We start from the raw sequence: 19,241 nt of genomic DNA on the forward strand, positions 1-19,241 counted from the left end.
GCAGCAGCAGCAGCTGCAGCAGCAGCAGCAGAAGCAGCAGCAGCAGCAGCAGCAGCAGCAGCAGCAGCTGCAGCTGCAGCAGCAGCTCTCACCCAGATCTCTTTCTCTCTCAACAAAACTACAAATGAAGCTGAAATCAAACTTTAATCAAACCTCGTTTTTGCTGCCGAAGCGTCTCTGTTGATGACATGACAGCCATGAAATGACCGACGTGGATCGTCTGGTTGTGGATAGGAACCTTCAGACCCCTGATGAAGAAGAGCGATGAGCTGCCAGACCGAACAGCCCCTGATTTATCGCCTGGCGTCTCCCCACAGAGCCAGAGCCATCAGTTGATCAACACACGGCTCGGTTCAGGCAGGAAACTAGATCTGGAGCCAAGAACAGATCCGCCGGAGGATCAGCCTTCAGAAGATGGATGGAAGCCGAGTTAGTGGAGAATCTGTGTTGTTTTGAATGCTTTGTTGCTGCAGCTGCTTTGTTGCTGCAGCTGCTTTGTTGCTGCAGCTGCTTTGTTGCTGCAGCTGCTCCAGTTGGTTCCTTAGTGGTTAAACTGGGAACCAGTTAAACTGCAAACACAGATGATGTTTTATTGCTGGATTAAATGATTTTATGCAGATGATCCTTTGTAATTTTTTATTTGACATTTTGAGTCATGTTGCTTAGTGACCAGCCTGCTCCTGCTGCAGCGCCCCCCGCAGGCCGGCCGCTGACTCTGCAGCCGGATCATTCAATCCGGCCCAGTGGTGAGGCTGACGGCCGCCGCTGCTCAGTGCTGCAGCAGCTGCTGCAGCACTGCTGCCACCGTCACTAAGCTCCGCCTCCAACGCCGATCCTCGACCTCTGACCTTTTCTCCTGGGTCAAACTGCTTCATAGATCTTTTCTGCTTTGAGTTCCAGCAACAGGGTCAGGGTTTAGGGTCAGAGGTCAGGGTTTAGGGCCAGGGGTCAGAGGTCAGCCCTTCAGATGCCAAAGGAAAACAAAGAACTGCCGTCAGTTCCCGGATCGGCCCACCGACCCGGTCCACCGTCACACCGGGACCTGCAGCACTTCTGCCGCCTCATGAAGCGCCGAACGCTGCTGGACCAGTCGGCCCGACCTCCACCTGTTGCTGTTAGCAGCTTCCTCTCAGGAAACCGGGTCACTGCTACTGATCCGGATCACCAGACACCAACAAATGGACCGGCCAGCTTCAGTCCAGAACTACAACGATCCAAACCGCAGTGAATTAGAATTGGTTTGCAGATCTGCAGGCGGGCGGCCCAAACCAGCAGCCAACAGAACCGAGGATTTCTAAACAATGAAATCTATTAATAAAAGATACTCAGAGCTACGGGATGAGCAGAACCGAACCCGTCTGTGTGAAGCAGTCCAGAACCGCTCCGGTCCATAATTACAGGTTTTCCTCCAGAAACGAAACATAAAAACCTGCAGAGGAAAATTACAGTTTCCCTGAGAGGAAATGTCAACAAGTGGAGAGAATCCTGCTGATCCGTGGGAACGACCAGCGGAACCACAGCAGCGTGGAGCCAGCCGGTTCTGGTTCCGACCCGCTACGGATCGGATGATAATATTTCATATTTCAAATCAATATTTGGTTTTTACCACATTTATAACTATTTTTCTCTGTGTTCTGTGTGACCCGGTTCCATCGGGTTCTGATCGGATCCATTTCACTGATTTTCACTAACTAACTGGAAAAAGTTTAGATTTTTAATAATCATCTGATAATAACTGGTGGCGTCATGAAACCGGTACCGGTACCGGCCCGGTGCTCTGACCCGGTACCGGTTCCTCCTGCGGGGCCAGATCACTCCATGTTTATTAAATCTGACAGATTTGAACTGAAATATTTTAGCTGCATATTCAGAAAAACGTGTAAAAACTTCATCATTTTAGGCAACGAGGCTGAAAATGATTATTTTGAATTAGTTTTAAATGCAGCAGCGTCAATAATGTGCTAATAACAGACGGACAGCCTGCAGAGAACAGCCGGCTGCTAACTACTCACTTTCAGTACTTGGAATAGGCCAAGTACGCTAAACCCCTTGGTCTGGGCATCCTATTAATAATCATAATAACAATAATTGCAGCATAATATCAGAGTTTAATTAGGAAACTGTTTCCCTCCATGCTTGATGTTTGGCTCGGATCGGGTCGGTTCCGGCTCTGCAGTGGACGTGTCTGTACCTGCAGCTCTGGGTCGGGGATGACCCGCTTTGAAGCCCGAGCCAAGAATTCACAGGAGCAGCGAAGAGCGCCGGGAAATCACCACACACACACACACACACACACACACACACACACACACACACATACACAGACACGCACACACACACACAGACACACACACACACACACACACACACACACACACACACACACACACACACACACCACACACACACACACACACAGACACACACCACACACACACACACACACACACACACACACACACACAGACACACACACACACACACACACACACACACACACTTCTCCCTTTGTAACGTTTCTATGTTCTTGATCTTGTGTTTCCTGCCAACACGTAAAAATGAGCAGAAGCTAATGCTAATGCTAATGCTAAAGCTAATGCTAATGCTAAGATGACTGTCTTCTCCTTCCAGCTGACGGCTCAGAGTCTCGCTAACAGCAAAACTCTCGGTTTCTGATTCTGCTGCATTTTATTCCTGTAAAGTTCGAACACTGAGCAACGCGTGACGTGACATGAAGTTCATTCAAGTCGAGAAAATTAGGAATATTTTGTGCTAATTGGATTAAAAGCTAGAGGGAAATCTGAGCTAACGTCAGGGGTTAGCATGCTAATGTCTGTGCAGCAGGCAGTGAAAAGCTGCAGCAATAAAAAACCAGGATCAGGTCTCTGTTAAAACGGGCCGGTTGGGTTTGGACCTGCAGCAGGGCCATCCCTGGAACCAACTCTTCATCGTCCAGAACTTTTTAGGACGTTTGACCCACAGTTTGACCTTTGACCCACAGAACCGCTTAGTGGGCCAGTTCTGATGTAAGACGGTTCATTTCTGCTTCATGTTTTTAATGAAGACAGAAGATTCCCCAGGACCTGTGGACCCAGCAGGACAGCGTCTCAGCAGGACAGCGTCTCACCAGGACAGTGTCTCAGCAGGACAGCGTCTCAGCAGGACAGTGTCTCACCAGGACAGTGTCTCAGCAGGACAGTGTCTCAGCAGGACAGCGTCTCACCAGGACAGTGTCTCACCAGGACAGTGTCTCAGCAGGACAGCGTCTCACCAGGACAGTGTCTCAGCAGAACAGCATCTCAGCAGGACAGCGTCTCAGCAGGACAGTGTCTCACCAGGACAGTGTCTCAGCAGGACAGCGTCTCACCAGGACAGTGTCTCAGCAGGACAGCGTCTCAGCAGGACAGCGTCTCACCAGGACAGTGTCTCAGCAGGACAGTGTCTCACCAGGACAGTGTCTCAGCAGGACAGCGTCTCACCAGGACAGCGTCTCACCAGGACAGTGTCTCAGCAGGACAGTGTCTCAGCAGGACAGTGTCTCACCAAGACAGTGTCTCAGCAGGACAGTGTCTCAGCAGGACAGCGTCTCACCAGGACAGTGTCTCACCAGGACAGCGTCTCAGCAGGACAGCGTCTCAGCAGGACAGCGTCTCACCAGGACAGTGTCTCACCAGGACAGTGTCTCAGCAGGACAGTGTCTCAGCAGGACAGCGTCTCAGCAGGACAGTGTCTCAGCAGGACAGCGTCTCACCAGGACAGTGTCTCACCAGGACAGTGTCTCACCAGGACAGCGTCTCACCAGGACAGCGTCTCAGCAGGACAGTGTCTCACCAGGACAGTGTCTCAGCAGGACAGTGTCTCACCAGGACAGCGTCTCAGCAGGACAGTGTCTCAGCAGGACAGCGTCTCACCAGGACAGCGTCTCACCAGGACAGTGTCTCACCAGGACAGCGTCTCACCAGGACAGTGTCTCACCAGGACAGCGTCTCACCAGGACAGCGTCTCAGCAGGACAGCGTCTCAGCAGGACAGCGTCTCAGCAGGATAGTGTCTCACCAGGACAGTGTCTCAGCAGGACAGTGTCTCAGCAGGACAGTGTCTCAGCAGGACAGCGTCTCACCAGGACAAAATGAACCAATACATAAATGTATTGGTTCATTTTGACATCTGAAGCTGCAGCTGGTTTGGGTCCCACTGGGAAAACCTGGAGGCTCAAGAATCACTGAGTCCGTGATGAATCTGCTGACCAGTCCACCCAGTAAGACTGGAGATTGGGGTCAAAGTTCACCTTTCAGCAGGACACCACCTTGAACCTGCAGCCAGAGGTATTATGGGATGGTTTAGGTCAGAGCAGATTCATGGTTAGAATGGCATAGTTAAAGTTCAGACCTGAATCCAACTGTGGAAATTCTGCAACTGCAGCAATGTCATCACAAATCACCAAATGTTAAGGTCATGTGACCCGATGGCAGGTCATGTGACCCGATGGCAGGTCATGTGACCCGATGGCAGGTCATGTGACCCGATGGCAGGTCATGTGACCTGCCGGTCAGAATATGTGGAGGAAGCAGTTGCACATGTGAACACCTGGAGGACCCAGAGGACTCGCTGGGAGTCGGGTTGCAGCGTCTCGGCCTGCAGGCACGGTGGGACGCAGTGAGACAGAAGGACAGACGGAGGACAACGGTCCCCGTGTCCCTCGTCCATCGCTGCTTCCACATCGTTTTCACTGAACTGGTCCGGCAGGACCAGACACGTCCCCCTGAGACATGAGCAACCTGAGCTGCTTTCACAACAGACAAGGTCCTTAATCCCAGATTAGCGTCTGCTCAGGATGTCGCAGCATTAAGGGATCGCTGTGCAGAATCAAATCAAAAATCTTTCTTTGTTTTGCTCACAGATGTAATTTATGGCTGTTAGCTTGAAGCTAACTGATCGACGCTAGCACCAAGCGACACCGTGTCCGGCTCACTCAGGAGTCCCTCCAGCACTTCGCCATCGTTTCAGTGACTCATGATAATCATAATCACTGGCTTTGTGAAGCTACTTTAGGAATATTAGCAAGAAATGTTCCAGAATTTTTAAACTCCATCCAAAATCTACATATCATAGATAAAAAATGAGGGAAAAATCAAGCTAACACTTTTACGGTTTTACTCGCTGCATCAATGTTGGACTTTAACTTGACATGACGCGAGTCTGAGAAAGCAGATGAATGAGACACACGCCACCTGCAGGTGGGATTTAGCATCACTTCAACTCAATGGTTTTTTTTGTGGGAACTTTGCAATAATGTATCAACTTCGCATTTGCACAAAACGGGATTGCTTCCAGAATCTCAGAATCAAGAAAAACTGGAAGGATTTCAGAAGGAGCAGCAGCCAGATCGTTTCCACGCCTTCTTCCTGAAAGCCCCGCCCACATCTTCCTGTTTGCCCCGCCCACATGTATGGTCATGTTTTAACTCCTTCACCTTTCATGCAGTTTTGCTGAAAACCGTGTTTCGGCGGTGATGTGTTTGTGCCGTGACGCTATGAGCGCACGTCTCCATGGAAACAAACGATAATTTGTAATGTTGAACGTCTAATTAAATACATGTCTAACAGCTCCTGCTCCTTGTGTATGGTAAACCAGGAAGACCAAAGAGTGCCAGGGTTTGTACCATTCATGGAAAACCTGGAAAGTCATGGAATTTACAAATAAGGGCAAAAAAAAAAGTTTTTCTCTCTATGGTGCATGTTTCTATGGTTCTCGTCTCGACTGTTGACGACTCTGGATTTTATTTCTAGACCCATCCATCCATTTTCTAACACCTTGTCCCTCAGTGGGGTCAGAAGGTGCTGCTGCCTCTCCGGCAAACGTTTTGGGCGAGAGGAGGGGTCACCTGGACAGGTCACCAGTCTGTCGCAGGGCAACCCAGAGACACACAGGACAAACAACCATGCACGCAACACACACACACGCACACACACACACACACACACACACACACACACACACACACACACACACACGGGCGCGGTATAGGAAGGGAAAGTGATAATTTTAGGGGTCCTGACCAGCAGGGGGCCCTCCACAATTTAATTATTTATTTTTTGTTCATAGAAATAAAATAAAAAAATCGTGGTCCTGTCAATTACAAAATTAATCATATTGTATTTTCAAAGATTGTGTTTAACAGTAAAACTTTTGTTGCTCCTCTTGAGTTAAATCAAAGCTTAACGCAGGTCTTGGTTTTCAACAGCCATTTATTGTGGACACGTCTTTCAAAGTCCCTAAAAATGCCGTCAGAACTACAAAAAGGCAACACAAACCTAAATCAGTTCACAATAAATGGTGAATTTACATAAATAAAAGATAAAAAAATAAACAAAGCTGTACTTCATTAGCCGCATCGACTCCAGAAGAATAAAGATTCATTTCTAACAGCTTCTCAGCTTGAATGGCCATGTGGCTCTAAGTGCGCCAGCTAATGCTTCCCTGGGCAACACATGGTCTGCGGAACAAAACAAAAGTTCCCCCTCCACATTTGAATATACACTTAACATAAATTAAATAAAATTACCTCACATTTAAACTTTAAGTTTTACATTAAATAAAATCTAACTCCTGCCACCTTAAATTAAACAACAACAACAACAAAAAAAACAATAAAAAATAAACCAGATACGGTTATCTTGACAGCAGCTACAAATGTAATGTTCCCAGACCAGAAACACAGACCCATATCTGCCCTGATCCCCCATATCTGCCCTGATCCCCCATATCTGCCCTGATCCCCCATATCTGCCCTGATCCCCCATATCTGCCCTGATCCCCCCTATCTGGGCTAAATGGTTCGTTCCTGCTGGGAGCTTCAGAGAGACGCTGTTAGCGGCAGACAGTAGAAAACACGAACGACTGGCTGTTAATATGCTGCTAAGAAAAGTTATAAAATCAGGTTTTCAAAAGAAAGAGAATGAGAGCGAAAAAGGCAAGAGTGTTAATTTATAACCCAGTTTTTCTCCAAGAGAGGTGAGTAGACTGTGTGACATCATCAACCATTTAGCATAGTTAGCTTAGCTACAAACTACTGTTTGCCTCCTTTTCACTAGCATTTGATGAATTAATCAGCTAGCATAGCACAGAGCTGTGCTGCAGCTAGCATAGCACAGAGCCGTGCTGCAGCTAGCATAGCACAGAGCCGTGCTGCAGCTAGCATAGCACAGAGCTGTGCTGCAGCTAGCATAGCACAGAGCCGTGCTGCAGCTAGCATAGCACAGAGCCGTGCTGCAGCTAGCATAGCACAGAGCTGTGCAGATTCAAACTGTGAATGCTCAGTTTAGTTAGCATAGCGACCAGTGATGGCAGATAAACGGTTTCCTGTAATGCTAAGTTGTTTCTCCACCATTAGCACATTTAGCAGTGAGTGAATGAGGATGATTGACAGCACTAAGACCCTCCTCCTGGTTCTGATTGGTTGTTTTGGTCAGAACGGTGCATCACTTTAACCAGTAATTGAGGAAGCAGATGGAGGAGATTGATTGTTTTCAGATTATCTGCCTCATAACAAACTGCTACATGGTGACAGCTGTAACAAATATGGAGAAACATATTTTATTAAAGTTAAACTGCAGCCTGAATAAAATGCAGCTACTAGCATGTTTAGAAGTCTGGATTGCTTCATGTGTATTTTGCTCGTTGCTATAGACTGTTGCCATGGAGACGTTTCAGTATCTAAACTAATAGAAAACATTAACAACCTACCAGCATCCTGGATGTGGACTGTTGGATGATAAATTCATGAGCAGTAAATATTGAGCTGATTATCAGTATTGACCCAAACTAAGCAAAGCAGATGCAGCCTTTAAAACTGTGATGATTTTTATGGGTCAATTAGACTCAAAACGTTGGAACAGCAGCTGCACAGGGGCCCAAACAAGTTTTTTGTCAGGGGGCCCAAGATTCCTGGCGGTGCCCCTGCACACACACACACACACACACACACACACACACACACACACACACACACACCTAGGGAGAATTTAGAGAGACCAATTAACCTGACAGTCATGGTTCTGGACTGTGGGAGGAAACCGGAGAACCCGGAGAGAACCGACCATGCAGAGGGAGAACATGGAGACTCCATGCAGAAAGACCGGGAATCGAACCCAGGACCTTTTTGCAGTGCTACCAACTGCGCCACTGTGCAGCCCCAGTTGATTTATCAACATCTTTGTTTTCAGTGGATGTAAAACATACCGATTCGAATCCAAGCCATAACGTGACTCACTAATGACGTGTTTCCGCCGTCAGCCGTCCCCCCTGTGACTCTGAGACATGCGCAGTTTGTCTCAGAGCGGGAGAAGACGTCCGGCTAACCGCCGGTAATAAGCCATGAGCATCAGGGAGGGATTTCTCACATGGCGGACAACAGAAAGTATGACAGCGGGACGCAGGAAAGAAAGACATGAGCGGGACAGAGAGGTGATAAAGAAAATATCTAAGCTAACTGGGTTTTATGAAGTCATATTGGACATGGAGCAGAACCACCGTCCCTCTCTGCGTTTTGAGCGTCAGGCGCGTCTGATTTACTTTCAAAGTCTACGTTGCGGCGCGTTGGACTTTGAATGTAAACCAGACGCGCCTGACGCTCAAAACGCGTTTGGTGTGAACGCACCATTAGCCTCCAGCTAGCAGCGGCAGGAGGAACCGTCCTACTGCTGCAGCCGAAGGTCAAAGCGAACAAATGAGCTCGAGTGGGTCATGCCCTGCCCTGACCTGCAGATGAAATCCAGTCCTAAAGTAAAAGTTTTGACCAGGTTTGGCTGTCAGAGGGGAAATACTCAGCCTGACTGTCTGAGCTTGGTGGAAATAAACCTGATAATTACAGAGAACAATTCAGGTGATAAAGATTGAAAGGAGAAAGGGAGACAGATAAAAAAGATGAAGGATAAATAAATACAGTACATGGAGAATGAATAGAGAACATTGTCAAGTTTTTCTTCCTTAGGCATGTTCTCTCAAATATGTAGACATGTTCAAGGTGTTCCAGTATTTCCTTAATAACCACTAAATGTACACTGATTACAGTAATCAACCGTTCTGCAGACAGATCAAAAAGAAAGCAGCGGTGCACTGACTGCAGTTTTATGGCCGTCTTTGAAAGACCTGACATGCTGATTTGTTTTGTTGGAGCAAAATATAGTGAAAAAGTCACTAAGTTGGTGTGACTGTTGTAAACCGTGCAAATAGAGAGTTGACCTGGTCTGTCTTGGCAGAGCAACAGGAGACGGTGGCTGATTACGGTAGAGGCCCCACAGTGGCTCAGGCCCCGGGGCCCACGCCCTCCTGAGTCCGGCCCTGTGTTGCACAGACAATACTGTGACCAAAGTCTGCAATACATTGATGCAACATTCAGGAACGATCCGATTCCTCTGAACGATTCTTTACTGTGAACGATAGTAAAGAGCTGGTTCTCAGTTCTTTGTTTCTGTAATGCTCTGCACACACTGCAGTAGCTATTATTATATTAAAAATCTACATTTATCATCGAATTAGCTTCTGATGGAAAGTGTTGCAGTCTGTGTTGCAGCAATCTAGAGTCATAGATCCAGAGTCATAGATCTAAAGTTACAGATCTATAGTTACAGATCTAGAGTTATAGATCTAAAGTTAGAGATCTAAAATCAATGCACAGCTTCAGTTATTACAACTAAAACCATCGATCAGCCCGAAACCTGGGAGTAGTGATGACCTCTGACCTGAACCTTCAGAGCCACATAAAGAGAACTGATGTCTCAGATCAGAGAAACTCATCCTGCGTTTATCTTTAGCCGCATTGATTCCTGCAACAGCATCTTCACAGGTCTGACTAACAAATCAATCCTCCAGCTGCTGCTGATCCAGAAGCTGCTGCTGCTGTTCTCACTAAAACCAGGAAGATGGAGACATAACTCCAGGTTTAAAGTCCCTCCTCTGGCTCCCTGTAGCTCAGAGAATAGACTTTAAAATACTGATGTTAGTTTATAAATCACTGAACGGTTTAGCACCACAACACATTAAAGATCTGTTATTACTGCACCAACCGTCTAGATCAGGGGTGGGCAGCTCCAGGCCTGGAGGGCTGGACTCCTGCAGCCTTTAGATGTGTCTCAACTTCAACACACCTGAGTCAAATAATGAGGTCGTTAGCAGAACCTGACGGCACCGAGGAGGAGATTCAGCTCCTGGATCCAGGTGTGTTGGACCAGGGAGACATTAAGAGCTGCAGGACACCGGACCTCCAGGACCAGGATCGCCCACTCCTGGTCTAGACACCTCAGGTTCTGGTTCTGGTCCTGGTCTGCATCCCCGGAACCAGAACCAAACGAGGAGAAGTAGAATTCAGCTTCCATGCATCACAAATTTGGAACAAACTTCCAGAAAACTATAAAACAGCTGAAACACTGAGAGCCTTTAAATCTCGACTTCAAACCCACCTGGTTAGAGCTGCTGATGGCTAAATAAAGGTTAGAGTTTTGATTTTTATTTGATTGTTTATTACTCTGTGATTTTGTTTTTAATGATGTAAAGCACTTTGAAATGCCTTGCTGCTGAAAGGTGCTATACAAATACAATTTTATTGATTGATTGATTAATTGATTGGTGGTTCTGATGGACCTGATGGTTCTGGTGGTTCTGATGGTTCTGGTGGTTCTAGTGGTTCTGATGTTTCTAGTGGTTCTGATGTTTCTGGTGGTTCTGGTGGTTCTGATGGACCCCTGCCTCCGTTTGGGCCCGGCGGTCGGTCCCTCTCTCTGCCCGCCGTGGTTCCTGCGGCTCGGTTCTGGCCGCTCCTCCTCCTGTGTTAGTAATTCATGAGGCCCAAACCGGATCCTGCGCCTCATTATGAGCCGTTTTCATCGCCCTAATGCAAACATGAGCTCTTGTCATTCACAGAGGGGCTCGTTGGCCTCATGGGGTCCAGCTGCTTCTCTCTTCAGCAAGGTTATAAAAATTCAGCCTACATGGCACTCCGTGGTCATAACAGCATCCATAATTCATTCCATGGCCATCTCAATATTTTCTTCTCTTGTTTGAAGAACTTGAGGTTCCTTTTGTGGAGGTGCCAGCTTCTGGACCGGCCCAGTTTCTCCTCAAACATCCCTAAACAATTAATGATGGCAGGCCACCAAGTCCATCATTAGGCGCAAATAAAGCCACACTGTCATACGACATCTAGTTAGCATTTCAAAGACGACCCCCGCCTGGACTCGCTCCTGCTCCACGCCGGCCACTGCCATGCCAAGCAGGTTTTAGTAATTCATGAAATTTACACTCGGGAGGTGAGACAACCGTCCTTCGCCCTCATTAGAGCTTTTCTCATCACAAATTCTCTGACATGTCGGCTCCGACTCCGGGTCGGACTCTTTTCATGAGCCAGCTGGCTTCTCACCATCCCACACTTCCTGTTCCTGTAGCGCACATCCGCCACAACAACCGGAGAGAGAACAACCGGAGAGAGAACAACCGGAGAGAGAACAACCGGAGAGAGAACAACCGGAGAGGCAACAACCGGAGAGAGAACAACCGGAGAGAGAACAACCGGAGAGAGAACAACCGGAGAGAGAACAACCGGAGAGAGAACAACCGGAGAGAGAACAACCGGAGAGAGAACAACCGGAGAGAGAACAACCGGAGAGGCAACAACCAGAGAGAGAACAACCGGAGAGGCAACAACCGGAGAGAGAACAACTGGAGAGAGAACAACCGGAGAGAGAACAACCGGAGAGAGAACAACCGGAGAGGCAACAACCGGAGAGAGAACAACCGGAGAGAGAACAACCGGAGAGGCAACAACCGGAGAGAGAACAACCGGAGAGAGAACAACCGGAGAGAGAACAACCGGAGAGAGAACAACCGGAGAGAGAACAACCGGAGAGGCAACAACCGGAGAGAGAACAACCGGAGAGGCAACAACCGGAGAGGCAACAACCGGAGAGGCAACAACCGGAGAGAGAACAACCGGAGAGGCAACAACCGGAGAGGCAACAACCGGAGAGGCAACAACCGGAGAGAGAACAACCGGAGAGAGAACAACCGGAGAGAGAACAACCGGAGAGAGAACAACCGGAAAGGCAACAACCGGAGAGAGAACAACCGGAGAGAGAACAACCGGAGAGGCAACAACCAGAGAGAGAGAACAACCAGAGAGAGAACAACCGCAGAGAGAGTAACTAGAGAGAACAACTGGAGAGTCTACCTCTGCTCATGCTGCTGGGTGACGGTTTCTTGGGAATCTCGGAGAAGCTGCTCCCATCCGGACCAGAACCTTTGACCTCCTTTTTGTCCATGCTGCTGAATCCACCTGGAGAGAAACAAGACACAGGTAGATATTAGACTGGTAGATAGATGATAGACAGGTGATGAGGTGGTCAGCAGGTAGACTCTGTGTCTGCAGCATAACTAGAAGTGCATATATATATATATATATATATATATATATATATATATATATATATATATATATATATATATATATATATATATATGCTGCGGGGTCACGGGGTCGTGGGCTGGTCCACATGACAACACGTTCTCGTGTCGGAGAGAAAACCCAAAGCCTCGGAGGCGTGCCATTTGTTTGACTTGGTTGGAGCAACAGCATCGTCGTCTGCAGAGAGCAAACACAGCAGCAGGTTGAAAGGAGATTTGCTCCCGACTCCTGGGTCAGGGTCAAAGGTCAGCGCTGTTTGATGAAGGCCTGACTGTCTGTTGGAGCTGCAAGAAGTCAACTGAGTGTGCTCTGCCACATTTGATCCATTTCTAACCACAAAGTTCAGTTTTACTCGGAGCAGTGGAAGGAAGCAACTGAAGTCTTTAAACCATTTATAGAAGTAACAATCTGAAAAGTGTGGCAAGCAATTATATTCATCCTGTTTGAGTCAGAACACAGTGGAGCCTCCTCTGCAGCTCTGCTGGGTTTGTTCTCCTTTAGATCAGACTGGATGGAAAACAGCAGTTTTCTTCCCACAGAGCCAAAGTTGGATTCAGATCTGGACTTTGACTAGGCCATTCTAAACCATGAGTCTGCTCTAAACATCCCATAACACCTCTGGCTGCTTGTTTTTAATAACTTTTTCCAAGAAGAAAACTAAACAAAACAGGCATTGTGCAAATTGTCCTGCTATCAGTAAAACTATCTTTAACAGACTGATAACATATGGAGGCTCTGAAGAGGCTAAATTATGCAAAGAGCCAAAATAAAACCTCAACATTGCCAAAAGATTAAAGTATAAAACTTAACATTCAAAGGCAAATACAGGATCCATTACAATAAACAATCCAGAGTTACTGAATGAAACCTTCCTGTTAGCATGGCGGCTAGCTGATTACTGCTAGTTCTGAGTGGCTGTTTCTGACTGAGCGGAGTAATTATGCAGAGCAGGGAGGAGATCCATTATTTTTTATAGATTATCTGTCTCATGTTAGGACAGCGAAAGTTTTAATACGTATGTAAAATGTATTTTTTAGGTTAGATGCTGCAGCTTTAAGCAGAGGTTCGGTGTGAGAGTCACTACCAGGTGGAGCAGAAGCGGCGCTCCGTCTGTGAAATATTACTACCTGTAGCGTAGCAGCGGTTCAACAGCGAGAGCAGAACCAGCGTCTTACATCGCAGCTCCAAGACTTAAAACATTTAGCGGGTTATTTGTTTAGCTTTCTGACCATCATGCTAATCCAGGTGAGTGTTTGTAGCTGTGCTGCTTTACCTGCTATCTGATCCTCCATGTCTTTTTTACTGCAGTGAGCCTCGATGTAGCCAAACTCCGTCAAGTATGTCATTGTTTTTATGCCGTATTAGCTTCGTTGTGTTGATGCATTTTGACCTGCTTCAATTTTCCGCCGCAACACGAAAACTTCCCCAGTCACTCAGTGCGTCATAGTTATAGTTCCACATGCTTAGGATTTGTTGCTGCGCGTTTGCAGAGTGAAGGAAAGAGGAGACCAGCTGCACAGGCAGGCTGAGAAATGAGAGGCAGGTGATTGGCAACAAGAGCCAATGATCGCCGATCACCGATCATAGACTTTTTCACGGAAATCGGCCGATTATGATCGGTGGCCGATCGATCGGCACACCTGTAGTCTCCAGGTTTTCCTCCAGGACTGTCCTGGTTTAGATCTCTGCAGCTCCTCCAAATGGCGACAGCTATATTTCATGAGTCACTAGACTGTAGAAAGGTTTCCAAATCAGACTCTCTTGAAGATTTGGGAATTGAGGTAAAGGGCCATAAAAAAGCTCTGACACAAACTCCCAAAATGAATTATTTTATTGACCTTAAAGAGTTTCTATTTGTAATATTCACTGATTATTACTGTTTAATAATTGTGGGAGATTTCAACATCCATGTTGACAAACCCAAAGACAGAGAATCAAAAAGCTGATGAGGCACTTTAAATCTGGAGCTGATGATCAGTCAGGATGTGACTGATGTTTGATCCATTCAGTTTTATCAGTCAGCCAAACATTTCATCACTTCTTCAACTCGCCTTTAAACACTCACCGGACACTTTATTAGGTATGCCAATCACATGGCAGCAACTTAATGCTTGTAGGCATGTCGACATGGCCAAGACAGTCTGCTGCAGTTCAAACTGAGCATCAAAATGTGGAAGAAAGGTGATTTAAGTGACTTTGAAAGTGGCATGGTTGTTGGTGCCAGACGGGCTGGTCTGAGTATTTCAGAAACTGCTAATCTACTGGGATTTTCACTGATGAGTCTTGATTTGTGCTGCGACATTCGGATGGCCGGGTCAGAATTTGGTGTCAACAACATAGTAGAGTGGATCCATCCTGCCTGGTGTCAACGGTTCAGGCTGGTGGTGGTGCAGTGGTGTGGAGGATATTTTCCTGGCACACTTTGGGTCCATTAGTACCAATTGAGCATCATGTCAACACCACAGCCTACCAGAGTATTGTTGCTGACCATGTCCATCCCTTATGACCTCAGTGTACCATCTTCTCATTGCTACTTCCAGCAGGATAACGCTCCAGGTCATAAAGTGCGACTTATCTCAGACTGGTTTCTTGATTATGAGTCCACTGAACTCGACTGGCCTCCACAGTCACCAGATCTCAGTCCAATAGAACCTTTGGGATGTGGTGGAACGAGATCCACATCCTGGATGTGCAGCCAACAAATCTGCAGCAACTGCCTGAGGCTATCATGTCAATATGGACCAAACTCTGAGGAATGTTTCCAGTACCTTGTTGGATCAATGTCACCAAGGATTAAGGCACTTCTGAAGGCAAAAGGGGACCAACTGGTACTAGCCAGGTGTTCCTAATAAAGTGGCCAGTGAGTGTATTATAACCATCTAGATCAGTGGTGCCCAAAGTGGGTCCTGGAGGCATCCTGCATGTTTTACTCTCTCCCTGGTGGAAGAAACAACCTTCTCAGCAGGTCAGTGCTCTCCTCTAATGAGCCGTCATTGGATCCAGGTGAGGTAAACCAGGGAGAGAACTAACCCTAACCTGTTAAACCAGGGAGAGAACTAACCCTAACCTGTTAAACCAGGGAGAGAACTAACCATACCTGTTAAACCAGGGAGAGAACTAACCATACCTGTTAAACCAGGGAGAGAACTAACCATACCTGTTAAACCAGGGAGAGAACTAACCATACCTGGTAAACCAGGGAGAGAACTAACCCTAACCTGTTAAACCAGGGAGAGAACTAACCCCCCAGGACCCACTGGGGCTCCACTGCTCTAGATCAGTGTTTCCCCACCCTGGTCCTCCAGGCTCACCGTCCTCCATGTTTTATTGGTTTCCCTGCTTTAATGTGCCTAATTCCACTGATTGCAGTTCAGCAAACGCCTGTTGATCAGTCATCGATTGAAACCAGCTGGACTGAAGCAAGGAAATACCTGAAACATGCAGGCAGTACCCAGCCAGAAACACCTGCAACGACAAATTTATAGAGAAAATATAAAAATCTGAAGATTAATCTGCACATCAACACTAAATCTAGTAGCAAAGCTAAAGCCAAACTTAAAAAAAATATTCAATTTCAACTACTTAATTATAAAAGCCTAGAAGAAATTATAAATCAATTAATCTCGTCTTCCTGCTGTCTGGATATCCGACCCACAGTTTTCTTTATGAAAGTCCTGCTTTCATTACGAATGATCTGATCTGAACACTCGGCTCTCATCAGGTGTTTCAAACACAGCAGGTATCAAACGAGTGGAATCGTTCTGGATCAACCTCAGCGCATCTCCAACCTCCGTTCATCAGCCACATTACTGGAAAAGCTGCTAAACAGTTAACCAGCCGCTTCCAGTCTGGTTCCCATGGTTACCGCAGACCTGAGACTGGCCTAGTCCAAGAGTTTAGTGACGTCCATATAAACACAGACGGTAGAACCACAGTGCTGGTTCTGGTTCTGTTGGACCTCAGTGTTGTTCATGACATATTACTGAACCGACTGGAGAACTGGGTCGGACTCTCCAGTCCAGAACTCAACTGGTTCCAGTCCAACATGAAGAACTGGGATTTCTTTGTTTCAAAGGGAAACTTCTCATCCAGAGGTCAGAGGTCACATGCGGTGTACCCCAAGGCTCCATCCTAGGACTCCTCTTATTCTATATCTATTTTCTCTCACTCTTGCTCTCAGGTTACAACAGGAAATAAGATCAATTACCATGACAACCCAGATGATACACAGCTCTACGTTATGATGTAGACCTGAACCTTCAGAGCCACATTAAGACAGTCACAAAGTCGGCCTTCCATCACCTGAAGAACATCTCCAGGGTTAGAGGACTGATGTCTCAGATCTAGAGAAACTCATCCATGTGTTTATCTTTAGCCGCATTGAGCAGCGTCTTCACAGGTCTGACTGATAAATCAATCAAACAGCTGCAGCCGATCCAGAAGCTGCTGCAGCCGATCCAGAAGCTGCTGCTGCTGCAGCCGATCCAGAAGCTGCTGCAGCCGATCCAGAAGCTGCTGCAGCCGATCCAGAAGCTGCTGCTGCTGTTCTGACTAAAACCAGGAAGATGGAGACATAACTCCAGGTTTAAAGTCCCTCCTCTGGCTCCCTGTAGCTCAGAGGATAGACTTTAAAATCCTGATGTTAGTTTATAAATCACTGAACGGTTTAGCACCACAAGACATTAAAGATCTGTTATTGCTGTACCAACCGTCTGGACCCCTCAGGTTCTGGTTCTGGTTCTGGTTCTGCTCTGCATCCAGAACCAGAACCAAACATGGAGCAGCAGCATTCAGCTTCTATGCACCATAAATCTGGAGCAAACTTCCAGAAAACTGTAAAACAGCTGAAACACTGAGTTGCTTTCAGGCTAAACCAGCTATTTGGAGTTTATTTGTAATAAGTGGAAAGCTGATCAACCTTTTTGATGCATATTGATGATTTTGATAATATTTGACAAAATGTAATGTTTGCTGCTTGTTTCATAATTTGTGACTGTCTTTAAACCGCCTTGTTGCTGAAATGTTCAACCCAATAAGGTTGACTCGACTTGCTCCGATCCGTCCGTGTCCTGGCAGGTCTTGACTCGGCTGGATTTTTTTATTCCGAAATAAAGTTTGACTTGCTATGAAGACTTGAAGATGTGATGTGTCAGAGGACACAGTGAACCGTGTCAGTTGTGTCATAAACCCGTTTCAGCTGAACTGAAGTCCAGATCAGCATCGTGAGCTGATCCTTCGGCAGTTGATTGCTCAGTGATCTGCTGAGCCTGAATGTGTGAAGAGCTGCTTTGGCTTCCTGTGGATTTCCAACATGTCGTCCTCCAGCGAGAGCCGTGTCTACCGGGGCGGTGCCGGTCACCTGTCAGGGCGCCAGGGTAAGCCGATTAGAGGTGGGTGACCAGCAGCTTTAGGAAGCTTGTTTTTCCCTCCTGCCTGAAGCGTCCAGCAGCGAGTCGCCTTGTCTGGGAAACGGTGACTCCAAAGCTCTGCAGCAGAGCGCACCCTGGGGGCTTAGAGAGGAACAACCAGCGGTCTCAGGAACATCTGGCAGCTCCCTGCATGCTGCTACATCTACTGCTCTCCGGTTGGGTCTCTGAAACAGGAGCCAGGTTCTGGTGAAGTGTTGTGGGGCCGGCAACACAAACGGTCATCACCAGACGGAAAGGAATCGTTTCTTGTTAAATTCAGGGAAACTGGAAAGTAAACCTTAAATTAGCTTTGAAAAATGTCCTGAAGTTCACCCGTCCTTAATTCAGCGTCCCTGCAGACCAGACCCGAGGACAGGGACGTCCAGCTCTGACAGGCAGGTCCAGCTGTCAGGAAGCAAACGGACAGATGGCGTCGGCCAAAGGTGAACCAACAACAAGGATGCGCTGCTTCTTCTGTCTGCTGGTCGGCGGGACGAGCGCCTCCTGATTCCACCCAGAGTCATGTGACCGCAGAGAGCCGGATTGGGCCTGTTTCTCTGAGACATCAACAAGGTTTATGGAGGAAAGGTTGGTCTTCCGACCCGCTGCAGAAACATCCCAGTGGAACAACGACTCCAGAAACCAGAAGGTACTCTGCGTCAAAGTTTTCACTATTTAAATCTTGATCAAACATTTTCCATTCTTTCAGGGTTATTTAGTTTGGTTCTTCCTCCACAGTCAGCCCACCTGGTCCAGAGGTGAAGGGTCGCCGGCTTCCAGCCCTCAGCACTGATCATGAACTGAGCTCCACCTGTCAGGTCAGCAGCAGGATAAATGGAGGATCCAGAATGATGAATATGAAACTTCTTACACATCTGACATGTTCCGTCACCTAGTAATGTCCAACATTCAATTTTAAATATAATTTAGTTTAAAAATACTCTCCATCTCCCGCTTCATCCACCATTGTTACAAGAACAAATATTTCCTCTTCGACCAGCAATACATCTTGGGAAATGGTGGGCAGAGTAGGAGGAAGAGCTTTCGCTGCTTGGCTGTGACAGAATCAGCCTTCGAACGACGCAGGTCCTGAATCTGGACTCAAGCTAACGGTGCTACCAACCAGCTCAGGTCAGGAACGTAAGGTAAGGTCATTTTATTTATATAGCACATTTTCAGCAACAAGGCAGCTCAAAGTGCTTTACATGAATTAGAAGGAAAAACAAACAAAATAACAAACCAAAGGAAATAGCAAAAGAAGAAAAATAATCTAATAATGTTGATCTAAAGCAGAGGTCTCCTTCTCGCGGCCCGCGGGCCAATTGCGGCCCGCAGGACGATGTCTGGTGGCCCCACCGTGATATGACAGTATAGCAT

The 19,241-nt window shown here is 47.1% G+C and overlaps 1 protein-coding gene across 2 annotated transcripts in view; it reads right to left on the reverse strand.

Moving 5' to 3' along the window:
• gli2a (GLI family zinc finger 2a) overlaps window positions 1-19,241 on the reverse strand; it is a 71,262-nt gene that overhangs the window by 34,283 nt on the left and 17,738 nt on the right. For both annotated transcript variants that reach the window (XM_081604838.1, XM_081604837.1), the window contains exon 2: window positions 12,223-12,327. In XM_081604838.1, coding sequence (XP_081460964.1) covers window positions 12,223-12,313 — 91 coding nt within the window. In that variant the 5' untranslated portion in view covers window positions 12,314-12,327. The remainder of the gene's footprint in view (window positions 1-12,222; window positions 12,328-19,241) is intronic.

The sequence above is a fragment of the Poecilia reticulata genome, chromosome 2 (assembly GCF_904066995.2).
Source record: "Poecilia reticulata chromosome 2, P_reticulata-male-v2, whole genome shotgun sequence".
In the NCBI taxonomy this organism is placed as follows: Eukaryota; Metazoa; Chordata; class Actinopteri; order Cyprinodontiformes; family Poeciliidae; genus Poecilia; species Poecilia reticulata.